At 38.3% G+C, this 23,744-nt stretch overlaps 3 protein-coding genes across 13 annotated transcripts in view; all 3 read right to left on the reverse strand.

Moving 5' to 3' along the window:
- Nucleotides 1-23,744, reverse strand: part of LOC105222100 (electroneutral sodium bicarbonate exchanger 1) — a 762,556-nt gene that overhangs the window by 427,820 nt on the left and 310,992 nt on the right. The window lies entirely within an intron of this gene.
- LOC125780363 (zinc finger BED domain-containing protein 4-like) overlaps nucleotides 1-23,744 on the reverse strand; it is a 298,323-nt gene that overhangs the window by 45,244 nt on the left and 229,335 nt on the right. The window lies entirely within an intron of this gene.
- Nucleotides 1,969-23,744, reverse strand: part of LOC125780359 (uncharacterized) — a 77,071-nt gene continuing 55,295 nt past the window's right edge. Inside the window, exon 2 of the mRNA XM_049462639.1 lies at nucleotides 1,969-22,826. Coding sequence (XP_049318596.1) covers nucleotides 3,440-4,960 — 1,521 coding nt within the window. The 5' untranslated portion in view covers nucleotides 4,961-22,826 and the 3' untranslated portion in view covers nucleotides 1,969-3,439. The remainder of the gene's footprint in view (nucleotides 22,827-23,744) is intronic.

Consider the following 23,744-nt stretch of genomic DNA (forward strand, 5'->3'; position numbering starts at 1 on the left):
GGCACATGTGCCAATTGAGGGTAAAAAATTTGGCGTTGACCTTGAGATGGATAATTTTTAGGAGAGAATCGATTATTGTGGTACATCTGTTTGGCGTGGTTTGCATGGTTTGTGCGAAAGTTCTGGTTACCTAATCTTAAGCATAGATGAAGGGCTTGTGGTAGGTCACGAGGTTCCTTTATGCCTAACAGTCTTGGTAGGTCTCCGTTTAGTCCTCTAATGAAGGTATCTAATGCCTTATCTCTATAGGACTGGGTCATCATGCGTAGGGATTCATTACCCATTTCAAGGCATCCTAATTTGTCCAAAATTAATGAAAGGTGTTTGTAAACTTGCTCATAAAACTCAGAAATTGTCTTGTTACCCTGTATTAAGGTTGTCATTTGATATTCCAAAGTGGAAAGATCGCGTTTGTCTGCATAATGCATAGTTAAGCACTTAGATATAGCTGACCAGTCAAGAGGCGTGTTGTATGATTCTAATGCCAGATCAGCATTCCCTACTATTTTATTTCTGACTACACTAAGTATACCGTAATATTTTGGTGTTCCTTTTTGGTTCTCATAGATATTGAGAATGCGGTCTACACTCTTTTTCCAAGAGTTAAATTCACCTGGACAACCGGAAAATTCTTTTAAATATTTTACTACGTCGGGTATTCTATCTAAATCCCCAAGATTTGTTAGATGCCTTTCTTCAATTGTCTGATCTACTGCGGAAGATAGGCTACTGTTAGGATTCAGTGTTGCTTCAACTACTAGTGGTCCTTGTCGCTTAAGAATGTCTGAAGCTATATTCGATATTAGGGCAGTTAAGTCGTCCATACTTAATTGGTTGTTTTGTGGTGCATTTGGAGCCGCCGGTGCTGCAGATGCAGCCGGTGCAAGGGAAGAGGGACGGATTAGGTTGTTAGGATTAGACATGGTTTTCTTTATCTATCCCTAGGACTCTCTCTTATAAAAATACTTAAAATACTTAAGCTTACGTTCTTGATGTATTTTCTGTTTTGTAGAGTTGTCTGTATTTTAGTTCCCTGATGGTCTCCTGGAAATCGGCGGTGTCTTCGTCTTCTCCGTATATTTGTCGTTTTGCGTCTTCTTCCGGGATTGGCGTGAACGAGGATATGGGGCTAGTGATGTCTTCCTCTGGATGTTGCTCGTTAGGCAGCATGAGTTTCTATCGCGTAGGCTGGTACGTAGTACCTCCTTTTTACCGAGGTTACTAAGGGGCCTTTGTCGAATTAAAAGTTTTTAGAGCCGCGGTTGCTAATGATTATATTTAGCGAAGAAGCTTTTTTTTTTTTACTTTTACACGGCGCGTGATACAGGTGACTTTACGCTTCTTTGTATCTTTTCTTACACTTTACGTGATTTTTGATATATTTTTAAGCGGCGCGTGATACAGACGTCTTTACGCTCCTTTGTATCCTTTTTTACAGTTTATGTGGTTTTTACGTACAAACAGCTTTACGCTCGTTTGTAATCTGCTCGGGCGCCAGTTATGTTTTCTGGTGCGAAAACATATAAAAAAAAAAATTATTTATTTTTTTTTATTTTTATTTTATTTTATTTGGACAGTATGTCCATCTTTATTCCGAGTCAATTCACAACTGACTTACATCTTAATAGCTAGTTCTTTTATATGCTAAATTTATGCTAACGCACCTGAAAGTTTGCTGGCTAAATTCTGAGAAGAGGTTATTGAATTTACGTACTGATCGGAAATCGCTCAAACAGCTGTGTCAACATTATTGCATTAGTGAATTACGTGCGATCTGTATTGTAACAATTGCACTAGCAAATTACATAGAATCTGAATTGGCACAATTAAATAAAAAGTTTAATATTTTTGATTCTTAAGCAAATTAACAAAAAGCTCGTGCCGGATGTTGGCTAAGGGTTATTAACATTGGTGAAATAAAGTGCGTGTGTTTGTAACACTTGTAACACTGCTTGTGTTAACTTATTATATGTATTAGTGTATCGATAAATTCTTGAATGCATACATATGTACAGTCAGAGTCATTAATATTCCGTTTTAGTTTTCTTTAACTTAATACCTGCATATTTTTAAATATACATAAGTATTAAATGAGACAATTCTTTTTTTAAATATCAAAAAATAATGACTGTACTTTTTGTTTGAATCACTCTATAAAATGCAACCGTGCAATATTTACAGTTTACTAGAAAACGACGCGTCATTATTATTCGATTTTTCCCCGCGCTTGGAGTTTATGTGGGTAAAAAGTGAGCTAAAAGTGATTTTCTGAAAAATTTGTTTAAGGTATTATAAATAAACATTAACTCTGATTTAAATATGCTTCAAATAGTTTGATTTTAGACAGATAATTCTAATGGGACGCAAAGGAAAAAAGGTAAGCCTAAGAAGCTCAGTGAGAGAGACCAAAAGGCAGTCGAACGAAAAATAAACGCAAACCCACCCTTAAGTGCACCAAAAATTGCCACAGAGATTGCGGAAGAGTTTGGTAAAAAGGTCTCGTCGTCTACTATCAGAAGAACCCTTAATGCTAGGGGTTTTAATGGCCAAATTGCGCGACGTAAGCCTTTGGTGCAACCAAAAAATAGACAAGCACATGTAAAATTCACCAAGGAATATATTTCTAAACCAAAAAATTGAGAGAAAATACAAGGTCTTTGAGTCGGACGGACGTGTAAAAGTATGGCGAAAACCTAATGAAGAGCTGCAACCGAAAAATTTGAGGCCCACAGTAAAGCATGGCAATGGCCACGTTATGGTGTGGGGGTGTATGGGCGCAAAAGGGGCCGGGAAACTAGATTTATTAGTGGGATAATGAATAAAGAGTAGCATCTTAATATCCTAAAAACCAATTTAAAATGTAGCGCAAAAAAATTTGGTTTTTTAGAGTCGTTCAAATTTTACCAGGATAACGACCCGAAACATAAAACGTGGTTAGTGCAAGAGTGGCTTCTTTATAATTGCCCCAAAGTGCTCCACCCACCTCCCCAATAGGGTGGGTCGATTCCGGACTTTTTTCGATTCGGTATTTCTAATAGTGCGGAAAAGTTGCCTTAGTACTTCCTGATTCCAATGCAACTTTTTGTTTTGAGATCGGATTGCATCTTCAACCCCAACTCCGGCCTTGAAATTTCGGAAATTCGCCTAAAATCGTGAAATTGTCTACCTAGCGCCTGAAATACGCATCTCATGGCAAAATGTATAAAACAAAAGTTATTTGTCACGTCATTTGCTACCGAAATGGTATACGTGATCATGGGCGTAGGACGAACCGTTACCGAGATACGAGCGGAAAGGCGGCGCACCACAGCGCAAGGTGAAAATTGTTGCAGCTCTCAGCTAACCTGTATTGGTCACCCAGAACCCATCGCGTGGAGGTGGCTGCTCTTCGGGTTCCTCCCAAGCCCAACCCAACCAACCAACATATGTCAGGCTTGTTTTAGTCTGAATCTGTGTCAAATTTATTGATAAAATCAGATTTTGTACTAAACTTTGGTACTTGTTGCCTAGATTTCAGAGTAGAGCGTATAAAAAGATCACGAGATTGGGGGCCAATAACTTTAGAAGATGCCTCTGTCACCAGTTTGACGATTCTCTCGACTGCCACGGTGTGAGAGGGGAATTCACTAAATTTCCATATCTCTGCAGTGTCTCCCGACAGCCCTTTTATGAGTTCTTCTTTAGAAACTGAACAAAGAACTGGTGGAACAGTCTTCCAGTTAATCATATCGTAATAATTATTAGCTTTGAAATTCAGCTTTGGCACTTTATTACATCTAACCCTTCCATTTACAGTGTCTGACTCTGCTTCTCTGGCTGCCAGAAGAGGGTCAAGGGCCAACTTTCTGACTTCTATCCGTTCGTCAGTCATCATACTAAGGAGAATGTTTTCTGGAAGAGCAAAGAAAGTATTCTGTTGAATGGATGAATCGACAACCTTGCGCAGTTTAGCAAGTAAGTATCTCGACCTTTGAATTGCAGCATAGAGATGGCCCGAGCCATCTTTGATTGAACTGTTGAATCTTATTGAGAACCACAAAGGTGAGTAAACTGTAAGTATGTACTTGACCAAAATCTTTATTTCCTTTGTTGATTTGTCAGTAGAAATGTATAATCTCAGAATTCTATTTGCACAGGTGAGCCAGCGAGATTTGCACATGTTACCTGGATGCATCGACGCTAAATCTAAGGAACATTGACCGGAAATAACAGCTTCTGATATTTTATAGAGATAAGCTTGGTCTGTGCTAAGTTGGGTCGGATTAATAACCTCAGAAGGTAATTGGCAGGATGGAAAACTTTCAAATTTGACAACAGGCAACTTCTTACAATCAGGGAGCAGTTTACCTATGTCGCCAGAGAATGTATTTGGACTCTTTGAGACACCATCTATGTGTATGAAAAGAGCACGAAATGGAAGTTCGTTGAAATGTAGAAGACAAACAACCCATTGTAATGGCGTACCTATTTTTTCTTCTAGTTTCCGAATGATTCCACCTTTCCAACCTGTGTTCGTGTTGGTGCCATCAGCACCGACAACTTCTAGATGTTCCACATCAACTGAATTGTCTTGTAAATGTTGCCATATAGCTTGCGTCTCATCCTCAGCTGACCTGGAAGGAGAAGTGACGTGGCCAAAGTAATCACAACCAGGTTCCGCTATAAGAGAAATATGTTCCTCTTTGACAGTGTCGCGGTAGTACTTTTCACCTTCGCTGACTTGTGTAAGTGTATTGTCTTTGCGGCCGTCAAAATACATACAGATGAATGAATGTGAGTGATTGCACTCCCCGAAATCAACGTCAAGAAGTGTGGCCGCAAGCCGATTTTCATCTTGCGCTGTGGCGCGCCGCATTTTCGCTCGTATCTCGGGAACGGTTCGTCCTACGCCCATGATCACATATACCATTCCGGTAGCAAATGACGTGAAAAATAACTTTTGTTTTATACATTTTGCCATGAGATGCGTATTTCAGGCGCTAGGTAGACAATTTCACGATTTTAGGCGAATTTCCGAAATTTCAAGGCCGGAGTTGGGGTTGAAGATGCAATCCGATCTCAAAACAAAAAGTTGCATTGGAATCAGGAAGTACTAAGGCAACTTTTCCGCACTATTAGAAATCCCGAATCGAAAAAAGTCCGGAATCGACCCACCCTACTCCCCAATCCCCGGATATTAACCCCATCGAAAACCTGTGGGATGAATTAGATCGTCAAATTCGCAAACATACGATTTCTTCAGTAACCGACCTGATAATTAAGCTGCAGCAGGAATGGGATAATATATCGCCGGCATACACTGCTAAAATTGTTGAAAATATGCCAAGTAGGTTAAATTAAGTGCTTAAACAAAAGGGATGTCTTACCAAATACACAGTACAACAGCTAATCTGGGGGGTGAGAAATTCCAAGTCAGGGTGATGGTACTAGGTCAGTATAGTAAAACCCTCAAAGGGTTTGGCGTTCGTATGTGTCAGTTTTTTTATGACCTTTTAAATTTTTTCCTTATCTTGATGTTTTTTCGCTTAGTTGTAATATTTTGGCAAAAACGTAGTTTAACATAACTCGCGAACCACTTGTCCGATTTTGATGAAATAAAATTAAGAAATACAGTTTCTCTAATCTTTTTCTATACGTTTTCCTATATGTGCAACACTTTCGAAGTTAAAAATGAATTTTTAAATTCATAAAAAATCCAGCAACACTGGTTCTGTAATGTTCACATAAAACATGCATTCATTCTCATTATACTTCTTCTCTTTCTCACACTGGTTCTGTGATTTTTGTCATTCAACAAGTGCCGACGAACGCGAACAGTAAAAGTAATTTTTCTCAAATTTTTTAAAAGTGAACAAAAGAGAACAAAATATGGTACTGTGCAAAGCTAAATAGCTTTTGCTACTGCTGTGGTCAATATGTCTCAACACATAAAAAAAGGGGAAATTTCAGTACTGATTTTGTTCAAACATACGAGATGTACTTCAACCAAAATGTTATAGTGAACGAAAATTGGGTTCCAAATCCCGCGTACCGTCTAATGGATTGGAAAAATAGAAGACGTGAAAGTATGCCATTCGGTATCCCAATGACTTGGACTAATCCTGGCGAAGGTCACAATCCATTGAATTGCTATGCATGTGTGAATAAAGGAGCCGCAAAAAGGATAAGAAAATCGTATAATTACGTTGGTTTTGCAAGTTGCCTCATTCGAACCACATTCCTGTGCCAAAAGGTTTTAGCCCAGATATTTTCTCTTTTACGACTGCTCCGATATATCATGCACGTGATGATCCCCCATATGAGCCATCAGCATCCAATGAGCCAATTTTAATAAATCAAAATAAGCTTGATTCAATTGTGGCCAAGTTGGAATTAACACAGCATAAATCGGAAGAGCTGGCTTCCATTTTGAAATCAAACAATTTGTTGGCACCCGGTGTGAAAGTCACAGCTTATCGAAGTCGTCAGGCAACACTCCAAAGTTTATTCCTTGTGAATGATGAAAAAACTTTTGCATATTGCCCGAAGGAAAATTGATGAACGCAATGGAAATAAAATATGAAGCAGATGACTGGAGGTTATTTATTGAGAGTTCAAAACTCAGCTTGAAGGCGGTTTTACTGCATAAGACCAATAAAAAACCATCAGTTCCAATCGCCTATAGTACAGAAACGAAAGAAACATATGATGCACTAGAAATTACTTTAAAAATGGTTAACTACGCCGAACATACATATGTATGTGGCGCATATGCTGCGATTTAAAAGTTGTAGCAATGCTTTGCGATCTTCAAAGCGGCTATATAAAATATATGTACTTTTTGTGCGATTGGGACACACGATTTTCCGGTGACCAATATGCAAGTTATCACAGCTAGCATAGCTAACAAAATGTATAACAACAAAGTTGTCGTAGCTAGCAAAATATACTGATATTACTCAATTCAGCAATATTCTGTAAATATACAATATCATTGCTCAATAAAGTTAATTTCCAAAAATTACAACAACAGCACATTTCGTCGGCACTGAACCAGAGCGGAAGCCGTGCCGCCGCAATGTAGGCCGTTTCTTGACCAAACTGAGCTTTGCTGTTTCGCTATAATTATTGCTTACTTATCATTATAGAGTATATAGAAATAAGTACTAGTAAGTAAGAATTCGTACATATGTAAGTTTATAGTAAATAAGCAAATTCTGTATAAAAGAAATGTGTTTAATAAAGAAATTCGAGTTAAACTTCACCATTCAAAACATCGTGTTGTTAATCATCTGGTGGCAACCATTAACTGGCGCCCGAGAACTTAAAAAAACTTGAAGTTGCCTACACCAAAAGTATTAAAGTGAATCCGTACGCACAAATATCATTATCCACGACGGAATTTAATTTTTTAGAAAGTGCAGTCGAGTTTGACATAAGTCATTAAACACAGTATTTAAAACCTTGTTCAGAAATTTAAATTACAAGTGTACGCAAAAAACGCCGCAAAAACAAAAGCGCGTCAAGTGTCGTGACATATCTTAAGATTTGTTAAACAATAAAGCTAAGTGTTTGACAAATCAAATTAAAAATACTTATAAAGTGGGCAACTGAAACAAGAAGCCGCCAAATCAACGCCTGGAGTGCCGTCATCCACCCCCCCAGTAGAGGACTAACGCTTCAAACAGGACCAAGTGGACCGTCCAAAGAGAATGACAAAATTGATGCTGATACTCCTGTAAGTTAATATTAAGCTTACATAAAAATTATAACTACCCGATATATTAAAAATATTGCATAGCAATAAATATCGGTCAAATACATTTTAAGTATTACAATAAGTACCCGATATATAAAAAATTTAAAAAATTGTTAATAGCAATAAATATATATAAAGTATCATACTGTTAAAGCAATAAATAGTCGAAATTGTAAATCACAGTAATGGAGAAAATTCAAGAAGCTATTACACACCTAACAGGTGCTGTTAATGCACAAATAGAACAATCAAAAATATTGAGCAGTAGGATAAATCAGTTAGAAAGTAGAATTAGTCCCCATAACGAAAGTTCTATTTCAAATAACCATATTCACTTAACTGAGTCAGACTTAATAGAAATTAGCAGATTACAGCGTGAAGAACCTCCCAACATTCGAAGGAAATCCGATCCAATTCATATCCTGGATCCACAACGTCGAATCTATTTTGCAGGACTACGAAATAGTCAGAACAAAGCCACTGTATAGAGCCATCCTACGACATATTAGGCAGAAAATTAAAGGCCCTGCAGATACGGCCTTAATTTCATACAACATATTCAATGATGATTGGGGAACAATCAAAAATTGTTTGTCACTACACTATACAGACAAACGCGATCTTAGGACTCTAGAACATGAACTAGGAACCTTATCCTGAAAACACTTCAGCGTAGAGCAATTCTACGCAAGAGTCAATCACCAACTATCGCTGAAGATAAACAAAATAAAGAGTCATGATTATTCAAGAGAAACAAATAATGTTCTACTGGAAACCTATAGGAATCGAGCCCTTGATATATTTATCAGAGGCCTAAACGGTGAATTGTCTAGAATGCTAGTCATTCAACGCCCCAGCAACCTACCCGAAGCATACGCTTCCTGCCTTGAAATTCAAAACATTAACTTAAGAAACTATTCAACATATACAAAAAATGGAGGTAGCTCTAATCAAATGCAAAAACATCAAATGAATCCAAAACCAATATTTGTACCAAGGGTATTAAACCCTGCCGAAAAAAATTTAATCTCTAATAAAAACATGCAAAATCAAGCACCGCCACCACCTAGACCAACCAATCCTAAACCAGCAATCCCTATGGAGGTGGACCCTTCAATACACTCACGAAGAATAAACTATATGAATCGACCGAAAAATACGCTTATAGTAAGGCCATCCAATTATTCTTCAAATATCCCTAGGAAATCCCAAAAATTATTTAATGTCCAAACAGAGGACGAGGAAATAAATTTTATGACAGACGCCTGTCTACCCTACCTTATTTAGAACTAACTTTAAAGAGCGGGGATATCGCGAAGTTCCTTGTAGATACGGGAGCTAATAAAAACTTTGTCTCCAAAGAACTTTCAAAAAATTCAATGAAACTTGAGTGTCCTTTTAAGGTTCACTCAGCCACAGGTCAAGTAAATATAACCCATAATTTACGTGGACCATTCTTCGGAAGTATAGGTATTACAAATAATTTTGATTTCTTTACATTACCCAATTTAAAATCCTTTGATGGCATCATTGGCGATGATACCCTCAAAGAATTGGGAGCAATCTTAAATAGAAAAAATGACACAATAACCCTCAAGGATGTGGTACTGCCACTAAAACAAAATATCTCTAAACAAATAATATTCAAGAAAACCCCTATGAACATGAATCCATATCCTTACCCAACCAACCTACGGGGCGAAGTGGGAAAACAAGTAAAAGAACTTCTAAACAATGGTGTAATAAGGCCTTCAAAGAGTCCATATAACTCTCCATTGTGGATTGTTCCAAAAAAACCAGGTCCATCAGGAGAAAAAAAGTATAGAGTAGTTGTTGATTTTAAACGACTAAATGCAAAAACTATACCTGAATCCTATCCAATACCTGATATATACAACACTCTCGCTGGCTTAGGCGAATGTAAGTATTTTACTACACTCGACCTTACATCCGGATTCCACCAAATCAGGATGAAGGAAAAGGACATAGAAAAGACAGCTTTTTCTACAGCCAATGGTAAATATGAATTTACTAGGTTGCCATTTGGTCTTAAAAATGCCCCTTCCATTTTTCAGAGAATGATCAATGATGTTCTCAAAACGCTTTTAGGAAAAGCCTGCTACGTTTATATCGATGACATTATAATAATGGGAAAAACTAAAGAGGAACACTTACGAAATATTGAAGATGTGTTCATGCTTTTGCACAAATAAAATTTAAAAGTCAATCTGAAAAAATCCAAATTTTTTAGAACAGAAGTAAATTTTCTAGGTCACATCGTTACCGGCGAAGGTATTTTGCCAGATCCTGACAAAATATCCGCTATTAAAAAAATTCCCGCACCTGCTAACCTTAAGGAATTAAAAGGTTTCCTGGGTTTAGCATCGTATTATAGGAGATTTATAAAAGACTTTGCAAAATTTGTCAAGCCACTTACCAATTTAACTAGAGGGAAAAATGCTCAAATAAAAGTAAGTCAATCCAAACGGATACAAATTTCACTAACAGAGGAAGGCTTGAAATCATTCAATGACATAAAATATTTGCTTACATCTTCTGAAATTCTGGTATTCCCAGACTTCAACAAACCCTTTATTCTGACGACAGATGCTTCCAATACTGCAATCGGAGCAGTCCTTTCACAAGGGATAATCGGTCAAGACAGACCCATAACTTACATCTCTAGATCACTCCACAAAACCGAAGAGAATTACTCGACAATAGAGAAAGAAATGCTCGCCATAGTATGGTCCCTCGACAAATTAAGGACTTACCTGTATGGAGCTAAGGAAATAAAAATTCTTACTGATCACCAGCTACTGACGTTTGCATTAAGCAACAGTAATAACAATCGCAAGTTAAAAAGGTGGAAAGCAAGGATAGAAGAATATAATTATAAACTAATTTACAAACCAGGAAAAACAAACGTAGTCGCCGATGCGTTATCACGGCTGCAAATAGAAGTGTCAACAATCTGGCAACCTGTCTACAAAGCCGCAATAGTCAAGAGGTGGCATCAACACGTAATCAGTCGTCGAGTGGCGTCGGTGGAATACACACATTACTTTTAATTACATGTATTTAACGTTTATATAATTCGTATATATTTCTTTTGTAACATAAAAACATTTTTGTATTTGAACATTGAAAAGAGAATAAAAAAACTGAACTAAAACGAAATATAAAAAAGAGGTCTCCTGACAGCCTCAGAAGTGAGATTAAAAATCTACGCGTAAAAACGTAAATTTGTGAGAAAAAATACGTATGTCGTCAAAAACTATGTGAATTAATAAAAATAATCGTAAAAACGTCTGAAAGCGTAAATTCGCCGTTTAAAATATATATAACGTTGTATTTCTTAAATGAAAAAAAAAAATTCCAAAGTTAAGACTCCGCTGGCAGAGTTCTTGGAAATCGGGGCTCCGCTGAACATTCGTGACGTTAATTTAAAATTGTGTCGTTGCTTCTCGCAAGCTCAGAGAGAGTTCGTTATCTCTCATTTTATTTCGTTTCGTCGCTCTTCATTCAGCAAAATAAGCTGAACAACACTCGCTAGAAATTGAAGTGTGGTTATTCCACTCACGCATGCACACATATCGTTGACGAAAAAGAATACAACGATCGTTCATCACATTGTCGCCATATATTCGTAAATCGTTTCTCACTTACGTTTCACACAGCCATACGCTCGCATAATATTTTTAACGTTCTACGAGTTCCATTGATTCGCTTATATCATTGGAATGTGTTGTGCCGTAGTCACAACATAAACGAATACAACGAAAATTCATCGTGTGTTTGTTTTGCTACGCTCGTTTATTATTCAGCGCGCAAGCGTACTTTGCTCGCTGATAGCGTTAACTTCAACTCGTTGAACATCGGTAGCAAAACAAAACGTGATAATGGAAAATTTGCGAAATAAAAACGTCGTCGATCTAAGACAAATGTGTAGAGATGCAGGACTCGCCTGTAGTGGTAACAAAAATACGCTCATAAATCGTCTAGAGAGGTATAAACATAACGAGGAGCATTACGAAAGTGCTAGTTCGGTATTGTTAGAACGAGTTGCTGAGTTAGAAAAGACAATTCGCGAAATAGAACTGCGGCAAAATGTTGCTGCAACATCTTCAGACTTTGTACCACCACGTATTTCGTCACCATTGGATACAAATACATATGTGAGATCCTCGAACGTACACACCGTGCAATCAGTAGTACCACCGTTGCAGGTACCAACCACGCAAATGCAATTCTCTGTACCTCTGTTGCAGGTACCGACCTCACAAACGCAAATACCGGTATCCTCGCTGCAGATACCGGCTACACAAACGTATGAGCAAGTAGCTTATTCGGTGCCTGAGTACACCTCTAGGTACACGCATGTTCCGGTTTATCCAACTTGTCCCGTAATATCTGATTCACCGTATGCGCCAATCCACCACCAGCAAAATTGGCAACCGCGTCCAACGTTTAATGTGCGCGAAATAATTGATCTATTGCCATCGTTTAATCCAATTTCAAAGACGTCATTAAATGCTATACAGTTTATTCAACGCGTCGAAATGCTACGTAATGCATACAGTATCGATGACAATTTTCTACTTTTTGCTGTGCAACAGAAAATGCAAGGACCAGCCAAGCAGTGGGTTGATTCCTTGCCTGTTGTATACACGACCTGGTCCGCGTTTTCAAACCGATTTATTGAAGATTTTCCAACGTTACACAGTGTCGCCGATGCCCATATTAAAATGTCGCAAATGAGAAGAGGGGAAAACGAATCTCCTCAAGAATTTTATTATCGTATGGTAGCTTACGGCAATAAATGTGGTATTTTTGAAAACGATATTGTTGTTCACATTATCAACGGTATTAATGATAGTGATTTGAAAAGAAAAATTTCGAACAGTTATACACGGTGTATTGATTTGTTGCGTGATATAAATAACTATTCAATTTATAATGACGGTAAAATAAACACGCATTCTAAACAAAAGCCAATACAATCCATAAATCCTACGTTCGGTACGCGTAACACAATTCCTAAATCGAATGAAAATATAAAGTGTTACAACTGTTCAAAAACGGGGCATTATTCCATTAAGTGCCCGGAGCCACAGAAAAAAATTCGTTGTGGAAAATGTCAACGCACTAACCATACAACCGAAATGTGTCCCGGAAAGTCAAACCCTGTAAGGGCAATCGAGCCAGTGAAAAACGAAATCTCTGACGGTATTTTAAAGCAAATTAAAGTTAATGGTGTAAGTACAAATGCTTTCGTAGATCCGGGAAGCAGTCGTACTCTCGTCAAAGAAAGTTTTGCGATAAAACTCGGTAGTATCAGTACATGCTCTATCACACTGAACGGATTCGGTGGAGGTAAATACGTATGCGATGCAAAAATAAACGCAATCGTCGAAATCGACAACGAGAAGTTTGAAAGTGACATTTTAATCGTGAAAGACAATTTATTAAACGAAAATATCTTGCTTGGAACTGACTGTTTATGTAGAAACGGTAGTCGACTAGTGATTGAGAACGGTGGTTGTCGTGTCGAAAATGCTTTAAGCAAACGTGCCGACACAACAATCGATAAAAATTCAATCGACGCCGATATCATCAAAGAATCACTCGAAAACGAAATTATACGACCATCCGGATCTCCGTACACGTCACCAATCGTCCTGGTTGAAAAACAAAACGTTATGGAGGAACACTTCGCACAGCCCGCTGAAAACGTGGAACCGGTAGGTTCTATCCTCGAGATACAAGCCGACGTCAACGATTGGCTTTACACTATGCAAATTCAAGACGAAAAGTTACGAGAAGTAGTCGCCATTCTACGAGGTCATGTTAAATCTGATCGAGAAACAGAAATCAAGAAATATTTTCGAATCCAAAATCACCGCCTTTATCGTCTAGAAGACGATGGCCTTAAGTTCGTCGTTCCAAAAGCTGTACGATGGCGTATTGCTCAACTATGCCACGACAAGATGGGTCATCATGCGTTAGAGAAGACTATCACCCGCATTCGTAGTAAGTTTTGGTTTCCCCAAATGCGTAAATACCTAAAGAATTACATCGCCGCGTGCATTGATTGTTGCTATCGAAAAGCCCAATCCGGTAAAGTTGAAGGTGTAATGCACTACGATCCGATAGAACCGATACCGTTTCGCGTAATTCACGTTGACCACCTAGGTCCATTCATTCGCAGTAAAAAAGGAAATTGTTACATTTTGGCTATATCCGATGCCTTTTCTAAGTACCTTATCGTTAAAGCGGTGCGCGACACGCGGACGATTCACGTAATAAATACCTTAAACGAGATAACTAGCTATTTTGGGTTACAGGTTAAACTAATTTCTGATCGTGGTACCGCTTACACATCCAAAACATTTACGGCCTATTGCGAAGAGAACGGGATAAAACACGTTAAAACAGCTGTACGTACCCCGCGGTCAAACGGTCAAGTCGAACGCGCAAATCAAACAATCCTTAATTATTTGCGGACGTCTGTAGATAATCAAAAGGAATGGGACTTAATGTTACGAAATTTACAATTTTCTATTAACTCGCAGAAAAATAAAACGTTGGGTTATAGCCCAAACGAACTCATTTTTGACTTTAGCTTACGCGATCTTGCATACAATCAGTTAGTTGCCGCCGTACATGAAGACGTAGACGAATCTACTAATAATATTCCGATAGACGAAAAACGTATCCTTGCATCCAAAAATATCGAGCGCGAAAGAGAAAAATGGAAAAAACGATTCGATGAAAGGCATTCCCTTCCGCGTATATATAACGAAAACGATTTAGTAGTCATAGAAAACGAAGTTTCCGCAACCGGTGAGTCGAGAAAATTAGAACCGAAATATCGTGGACCCTATCGTATCGCGAAGGCATTGAATAATGATCGGTATTTAATAGAAGACGTGCCGGGTATGCCAATAAAATCGCGAACTTTCTCATCCGTTTACGAGTCAAGCAAACTTAAGCCGTGGTGCCACAACTGTCCCGAACTTGATGATGAACTAGTTCCTGAAGACTACGATGGCGCCGAAATCGAGGTCGATTTCCTGTCAGGAAAGGCCGACTGTCAACAATCTGACAACCTGTCTACAAAGCCGCAATAGTCAAGAGGTGGCATCAACACGTAATCAGTCGTCGAGTGGCGTCGGTGGAATACACACATTACTTTTAATTACATGTATTTAACGTTTATATAATTCGTATATATTTCTTTTGTAACATAAAAACATTTTTGTATTTGAACATTGAAAAGAGAATAAAAAAACTGAACTAAAACGAAATATAAAAAAGAGGTCTCCTGACAGAAGTTAATACGCTAACATCCACAGATGAAAATTCACAACATAGCGCAGAAGAGGATAGCTCAAAGCTCATTCCTCACTGTGAAGCTCCAATTAACGTATTTAAAATTCAAGTTATATTTACAGAAGGAAAGGAGGAAATTACACACGAAGAACCTCATCCAAGCTTCCACAGACACCTCATTAAATGTGAAGTTTACGATAAAGAAAACCTAAGTAAAATCTTGAAAAGCGTTCTAAACCCAAACATAATCAATGGAATTAAAATCCAAGAGAAATACATTTCATTAGTACAACAAATATATCAAGACAATTTCTCACAATTTCGTATCAGGATAACACAGAAAGTAGTTACCGATATCGCAGACGAAGATGTCAAATTTAAAATAATAGAACAAGAACACAAAAGAGCCCATCGCAATGGTAAAGAAAATAAAGACCAGATATTGGAAAAATACTATTTTCCACAAATGACCAAACTTATTAAAAAATATACTAAATCATGTGAAATTTGCGGATGTAATAAGTACGACCGGCATCCACAAAAACCCAAGTTACAGGCAACACCCATACCTTCGTATCCCACAGAAATACTGCATATTGACATTATAGAAATGTCCGGCGAAAAATATATCTCGTGCGTTGACAAATTCACTAAATTACTCGTATGGTATGAAAAAACTTCAACCAACCCTTAATGTGTTCCTTGATAAATGCAGAAGTAAAAACTTAATACACTCTTAAGTCATTGGCAAAAGCTTGTGTAAAATACTTAATCCTCACAAAAAAATTAAATGAATCGAAATATTCGTGTTCTTTTACGAAGACAAGCAATCGCGAGATATACGCGTTATGATAAGAGGCCTTCATCATTTTTGTAATCCTGAAAGCATAGTAACCAGTTTTCAAAAACAAATCTTTAAAGTTACGGAATTTATAAACAAACTTCAAAACAAAAAACCCTTAAATATGCTTATCATTTGTTTCGAATCTACGAAAAACATCAAAAAATTTTAAGAAAGACATCTTAATTCAAGTAATGGAATCTTGTACCGCAGTGCAAATTCTGTATGACGTTTGGCCACACTAAAAAAATAATGCTGGCAGCTCCCAAGGTGTGTAAAATGTACTTAAAACCATACAACTTTAAGCTGCACCAAAGCAGCTGAACTTCCACCAAATGCTGTAACTGCAATAACCCTGCAACTATAGAGGATTTAAAGTGTAAAAAAAAAAATTATAAACACGACCAAAAAAAATCGTGTGGGGCTGTGCTCTATGTTAGCGAATGGCTTTTAAATAAAAGATTGAAATGAAAACAAGATTGACGCTTTTTTAAGTATTTCAATAAATAATCTATACCAAATTTCGTGAATATATCTTATCAAATGTGACAAGAACTTGCTTCTGATCGATCAGTTTGTATGGCAGCTATATGCTATTGTAATCCGACCTGAACAATTTTTTTGGAGATTATGTTATTACCTTAAGTAGTAATCCATACCAAATTTCGTGAATATATCTTGTCAAATGTAAAATTTTTCTATACAAGAACTTGATTCCGATCGTTCAATTTGTATAGCAGGTCAAATACCGTTTTGAAGCGTTTGTCCGCTGAACGTCAATGATTTTGCATTGCTTCACTTCTACTGATATTGACGTCTCTCAGTTCTGTGTCAGATCCAATAGATATATCGATCGTCTGTTCATTCGTTATGTCCATAAGTATAGGTATTCCAGTGGTAGAGGTACTCGCGAGGTCAGCGGCAGCAGCTTTGCGACGTTCCCGAAACCGTCTCGCTCGCTCGGCGCCAGACATTGGGGTATCTATGCGTGGCCCATAGCCCCCTCTTTGTAACGATAGCCGTAATTTATATTTCTGGCTGGCTCTTGCACGAGCTGAAGGCGACATACCAAAATTTTTATATATTATTATTATTTACTTTCTGGTTATTTTAAATACAATTACTGTCCAAATTACACTTATTTTTGTATAAATCAATCGGTTAAAATAAACGAGTTACACTGAATAGAAACAATCGAAAGCGCCGGTGTCGCACAGTTAACAGCGAGCTGACTATATAAGCGAAATATTCACACCACACTTTGGTTTCTAAGACTTATAGTTATTAATTATTAAGGTACGATGATATACACCTTTTCATTACGGTCCACTTTTTAAACCTGGTACCCGTATGTTTCGGCGCTATTTTAAAGACGTTTTACGCCAAAAAAATATAAGGCCTTATCAGCCCAAACGCTATAGTGCAAGCGTAGCTACAGCTCCATTGAATGAAGGTGATACCACAAACAAGCATTCCGATAAACCGTCATTTGCCAACATAGTTAAAAACTCTAACAAAATTCGACAATATAAGCCTGAACACCAAAAAAAGTCCTAATGTTAGTGATATTACCTCTTTTCTGGTGCTGAATAAGCTGGAAGAGAAAAACAGATCTACTCACCAACGCCTTACCGAACTAGTGTTACAGCTAAAGGAAAATAGGGTACAAACATGTAACTCATAGAAATTATGACTTGCAATGTAAATGGCTTACTTAAACATAGAAACGAATTAGATACATCTTGAAAAAGTTAATATTTTTCTTACATCGGAAACTCATTTTACAAATTAAACTTTCGTTAAGTTCAAAAACTATAAGACATATTGCTTCAATCATCCAAATAACAACGCCGTGTCATAATTATCAGAGATAATATTGGGTTGTCAAAAAGGCTTGCGGTATTTTTATTGAAATTCAAATTAATTTTTGATGACTCATGCCCAGCTCTTGACCGATGCTACGGCTGCTAATATGCCGGTCTCTTTCGACCAATTCAGCGATTTTATCGCAATTTTCGATGGCAGGCCTTCCGGAGCGTGGCGCATCTTCGACCACCTCTCCACCAGAACGAAAACGTTGAAACCATCGTTGTGCGGTGGAAATGGAAACTGTATCGGATCCATAAACTGCACAAATTTTATTGGCGGCTTGAGATGCATTTTTGCCTTTATCGTAGTAGTACTGTAAAATATCCCGTATTTTCTCTTTATTTTGCTCCATCACGAACGACTTAAAAGAAAAGACAATCAATCAAACACGTGTTAGCGCGTGAAATGAGCATTCCAAAAAGGTATGGCATGACCCGATGCGACGAATAAAACTAGAACTACGCACTTTCAGCACCAACTAGCGAAAATACCGCACGACTTTTTTGACAACCCAATACACTACATCATTTAGAAGAAACGAATATAAGCATCTCTGAATTTCAAGTTACGACCGATGGGTTGACTATGGTCTTTGAAAAATACTACTACCTTTATGGCCTACTTAGACATACAAGTAAGATGAAAAACAATTTATATAGAGAGCTCAATTTAAAGCCTGACGAAAAATTCATCCTGAGAAATGACTAAGTTAAATATTCGCAATGGAGTCCAAGAGTTACAACCAAAAAGGGATGAAAGCTCCTTAAAGAGCCTGTAGAAACTGGATGCGACTTCATGTCTGGATTTAATGGCCTACTGACAAACGAAAGTTATATTATGTGATAGATTTTTTCATAACCCGGCAAATATCTAAGGATTTTATTGCCCTGGAAAATGGCCTAGACTGAAATTCAGACCACTAACCAGTATATCTAAGCCTAAATGACCATTTAGGAGTTGAAAGTTATACTGGTAAAAAAAATTGAGTTTAAAAGAAAAATAGTATTCCCATAAATTTTGGAAAATTAAGTAGATAAATTTATGAAAATTGTTCACTAGTCGGCTTAGAAAAGTACTCATGTTGTGAAGCAAAAATACTATAAAACTAAATATTCAGCCATCCATAATGTCATAAAGAAAATGTTGAAACTGTGTAAAAAATACGCGAATCCCTCAATATAAAACAAAACTGAAGACTTTAACCAATTTTCCCAGCAAACAAAATCAGAAAATTTAAAAATCAAAACACATCAAACCATACCAAGAAGCTTACACTCTTAGGTAAGTTGTAAAAAATATTCAGAAAGCAATATTACCAAATCCTCCTATCAGAAAGACCAACGGATCCTGGACAAAAAGCGATGAAGAAAAAAACATTTTGCCCATTCACAGTCCAAATTTTTTAAATATGGGAACGGAAAACTTGGCAACATGAAAGTGGAATTCAACCAACAACACATATAAAAGTTGTTGACCAAATTAATCAATTTCGATTTAAATCTCAACATTCTAAAGCCGGCCAAGTACATCGCAACAACCAGCTTATTATGCAAATAACAAATAACAACATATGCAAAGCATCATTACGGCCGTAAAAAGGAAATAGAATAGTTCAGCAGAATGCAAACTTCAATTAAATAAATAGCTGAAAGGACACAGAGACGTTGCATAACCTCAAACTAGACGAAGTCAATACACGTTCACCAACAAAGGTTTACATAAGTATATTCCTTTATATATTCGAAAGTAATCCTGTATTCCACCTCGGCAGAGGTTGTATGCAAAGTAAAAATAGAAGCAGCAAACACAAGCCTATGTTCGCATTCGCCACTCGGATCTACACCGTGACTCTCATGTCAAGCTCTAGGGCCTGAATCGAAGCATATCCCCACATAAAAAAATTTTACGGTATGAAATCACACGATCTTTTGTGGCCAGTGTGTAGTTCAACGACGGCTTCTATATATTCTTCAGCACGTGCTGGACATGGTTTTTTCGGTCGAATATTATCCAATATTGAATTCTGGGTGATAGTGTTGCGAAAAGTACGCACAGTAGGCCGATTAAGGTGACCATAAGTTGAGCGAAGTGCACAAAACACATTCTTTACCGAACGTGAATTTTTGTAATAAATTTGAAGGATTTGCAAACATTGTTCAGACGTTAGTCTTTCGGGAACTATTTTTGTTGGGGCGCGGACAGGTTGACGCTCTTAAAGGAAGTTGCGGGGGGCACCTTTCGCCGCCAGGTCAATGCCGGGTCCATCTGCACCAATGACGGCATCTCCAGCACCTGTGCTCCCTCTAATAAAAAAGGTCGTTAAGGAGGGGAATCCTTCGCTTGGCGTAAGGATACACAAGGTACGAGATCTTAACGGTGGTAGTGCGTTTATCGTTTTATTTATTTAAAGTGGCGACCAACGCAACGTTCGATGAGGTGGGGTTGGACATATTCTTTGCAATACTTCCTTATTTATTAGATCTATTTTTTGTTTTAAAAGCCTAACATTAAGTAGTAAAATTTTAAATTCATTTGAAAACTAGACAAGCTCAAGCAAGTAACTGAGCACTTTTGGTGATACGTTGCTCTTTAGTAAGCAGGCATATCTCTTCTCTTAGGGCGTTGTTAACGTGTAACACTAGTATACTTACTCGATATACTTGTAGTATACTTATGCCAAATAAAAACACTTTCTAGCGCACACTGTATTCAATTTTTATTAAGTTGATTTCACTAATTGAGTAGATGTATTTTTTTTTTTTTCTATTAGTATAACAATTTAATTTTTTTTCTTTCTGTTTTGGTTTTCACACACTGACACTGCGGCGAAATCCGGGAACTCACGTCACAACGCCACTTTGGCGGGAAGACACAAATAGAAAAATCCCGTTCGGATCTATCCCTTTTGATAGTTTGGGTGGTGAATATTAGATTAATCCGAGTCGTCTCGTTGATGATCGTGTGGTTGTTGTGTTGTAATAGTGAGCGGTGTCAGGTACTGTGTTTGATGCGTGTGTGTGTAGTGGTGTGTGCTGTGAACTGTTGTGTGATTAGGTGTTGTGACGTGGCGTGATGCGGTGTGACGTGAGGTGATGCCATGTGGGATCCTACAGAACGCTCATAGCTCATGTGAACATCCCGGCCCCCCTAGGCGAATTAATCGGCCAGGAGCCGTTGCAGATGTTGTAGTGTACTGAGTACAGCGCTCAAGACTGTTGAGCGTCGTTGTTGCTGGCGATGAGCGTGGCGGAGATGGCTGTGTACGTGTTGTGGTTGGTTGGGTGCGTCGTCGTCGCCGGATAGGATCGCTGTGTGGTCTGGTACGGGAGTTGGTGTGATTGGCTCGTGTGAGAAATCGATATTGGCAATATTGACAGGCACCGTCAGCCCAGAACTCTATGGTGGTGTGGCCATCTGTCAGGCAGGTCATGCAATGCCCGTGGGCCCTTGCAACCTGCTGCCATTCAGCGGGCTTCATACTTTGGAAGATGGTGCATCGTTTCAGGGCGTGTGGGCGATGGCACAGGCTGCAACATGGAGGCCCCTGTGGCTCCACTAGCTGCTCTTCTCTTATTTCCCTGACTGCTGCGGCGGAAGGCGGTGGGCGCATAACATTGGTCCTTGGAGCAGCAACGGGTGCAGCCGACGCTTTGGGTGCAGCGATTTCGGACCTTACGGTTTTGGAGGTGGTTTGGGTCTCCTCTACGTCTATTTCTATGGGAATATAAGATTGATTTTATTTATAATGTTTTGATGTAGTTGTTGTTCCTACATATCTATACATATGTATATGTATAATAGGTTGATCTTCAACGCGCTTGTTTGAATTTATTTTTATGTACGGATTATAAAACGGGTAATTTTCGAATTAGCGGAATTGATTTATTATTTTTCGATTAATTTTGCAAGTTATTTTGCGGTTTTGGTTGAAATTGTTCTTCTCTGTTTGGAAGAAAACACAGTTTGGTGACTGGTCGAGTTAATACGAGGGCTGTCCGATAAATAACCGACCTAACTATGATGCACGCGACTTTTTCAAAATTTTTTTTTTATTTTTCTGCATAGTCTCCTTGTAACTCCACACACTTCTCCCAGCGATGCTCCCATCTCTGCAACCCTTCCAAATAGTACTTGGCGTCTTTGTCTGCAAAATACGAGTTCACGAAAGAGATTGCCTCCTCATTTGACGAAAATCTCTGGCCGCCGAGCGCAGTTTTAAGTTGAGGAATCAAAAAAAAGTCGCTTGGTGCTAGATCCGGTAAATAAGGTGGATGGTCAAGCAGTTCGAAACACAATTCGTGGATTTTCGCCATGGAGACTGTTGAGGTGTGAGATGGTGCGTTGTCTTGGTGGAACAAGACTTTCTTTTTTTGCAAATGTGGACGATTTTTCGAAATTTCTTCCTTTAGCTTGTCCAATAATGATGCGTAGTATGCTCCTGTTATAGTTTTTCCTTTTTCAAAATAGTCGGAATTATTTTTTCCATGGCTGTCCCAAAAAACACTCGCCATCACTTTCCCAGCCGAATACACAGCTTTAGGTTTTTTTGGGGCTGGTTCCCCCTTTTCAATCCACTTTTTAGATTGGTTTTTTGTTTCGGGCGTATAATGATGAATCCAAGTTTCGTCTACAGTTATCAATCGGCGCCAAAACTTGGTCTTATTGCCTCTAAACTGAGCCAACAGAGCGCTGGAAATGTTCATGCGTGCACGTTTGTGGTCTAGCGTAAGCAAACGCGGCACCCAACGCGCGGACAGCTTTCTCAGGCCCAAATCTTGGTTTAATATGTGACAAACAGTTTCTTTTGACATCTTCATAATCTCAGCTATTTCCCTAACTTTAATCCGGCGGTCGTCTAGTACAAATTGATGAACTTTATGTGACAAACAGTTTCTTTTGACATCTTCATAATCTCAGCTATTTCCCTAACTTTAATCCGGCGGTCGTCTAGTACAAATTGATGAACTTTAGCGATGTTATCGTTAGTGGTTACAGTTTTTGGACGCCCAGGACGTTCATCATCTTCCAAGCTCCTGCGACCACCTTTAAATTCAGCTGCCCAAAATTTTACGGTGGTAAACTATGGTGCAGAGTCACCATACACAGAGTCCAACTCATCTTTGATTTGTGAAGGCGTATTGCCTTTCAAAAATAAAAATTTAATTACAGCTCGATATTCAATTTTTTCCAATTTGGGGAAATCACCGAAATAGACTCACAAAAACGACTGTCAACAGATAATTGCGCAAGATAAATGTCTGAAATTTTGGCGAGTAGCTATTATAATATTCACAATTTGAAGTAGAAACTTTTTTTCAGATGTGCCGCTAGCTTCACGTTGAGGTCGGTTATTTATCGGACAGCCCTCGTATGCCGGTTTGTGTTCGAACATACACTACTCTTATGTGACAATCTGATCCTCGGTGAACCTATTCAATTCGGCCTAGTCGCCATTATGTTGGAGGAAGGCGTTCGTCCTGTATGATGACGCATTCTCCTGCGGCTTCCTTATGGGCCATTTTCCATCGATATCTCTTATGGAGATCTTTGAGATAGTCTTCCTTCCATCTGTGGCTGAATTCGTGATGGAGAATCTTGATTCTTTCCCATCGATTTATTGAAGTGAGTGAGTCTCCTTCTGTCTCAGGTATGGCGAGGAAATGGCCTGGTGTAAGAGCTGTGAAATCGGAGGGAACTTGCGAGAGAGGTGATATGGGTCCTGAATTTAATACGGCTTCGATACGAGTGAGTATTGTAGTAAACTCCTCATAATTGAATTTATGATTACCAGCCGTTTTCTTTAAAAGCTTTTTACTGCTGATTCCCAAAGTCCGCCCATGTGCGTAGAACATGGAGGTATAAACTGCCAACTACTATTTCAGGGGAGCCTTCTTTCATGAAGTTTATAAACTCCTTCTCTGTTGCTCTTTGGGCTCCGACAAAGTTTTTCCCATTATCGCT

Source organism: Bactrocera dorsalis, chromosome 1 (assembly GCF_023373825.1).
Source record: "Bactrocera dorsalis isolate Fly_Bdor chromosome 1, ASM2337382v1, whole genome shotgun sequence".
NCBI classification, from domain to species: domain Eukaryota; kingdom Metazoa; phylum Arthropoda; class Insecta; order Diptera; family Tephritidae; genus Bactrocera; species Bactrocera dorsalis.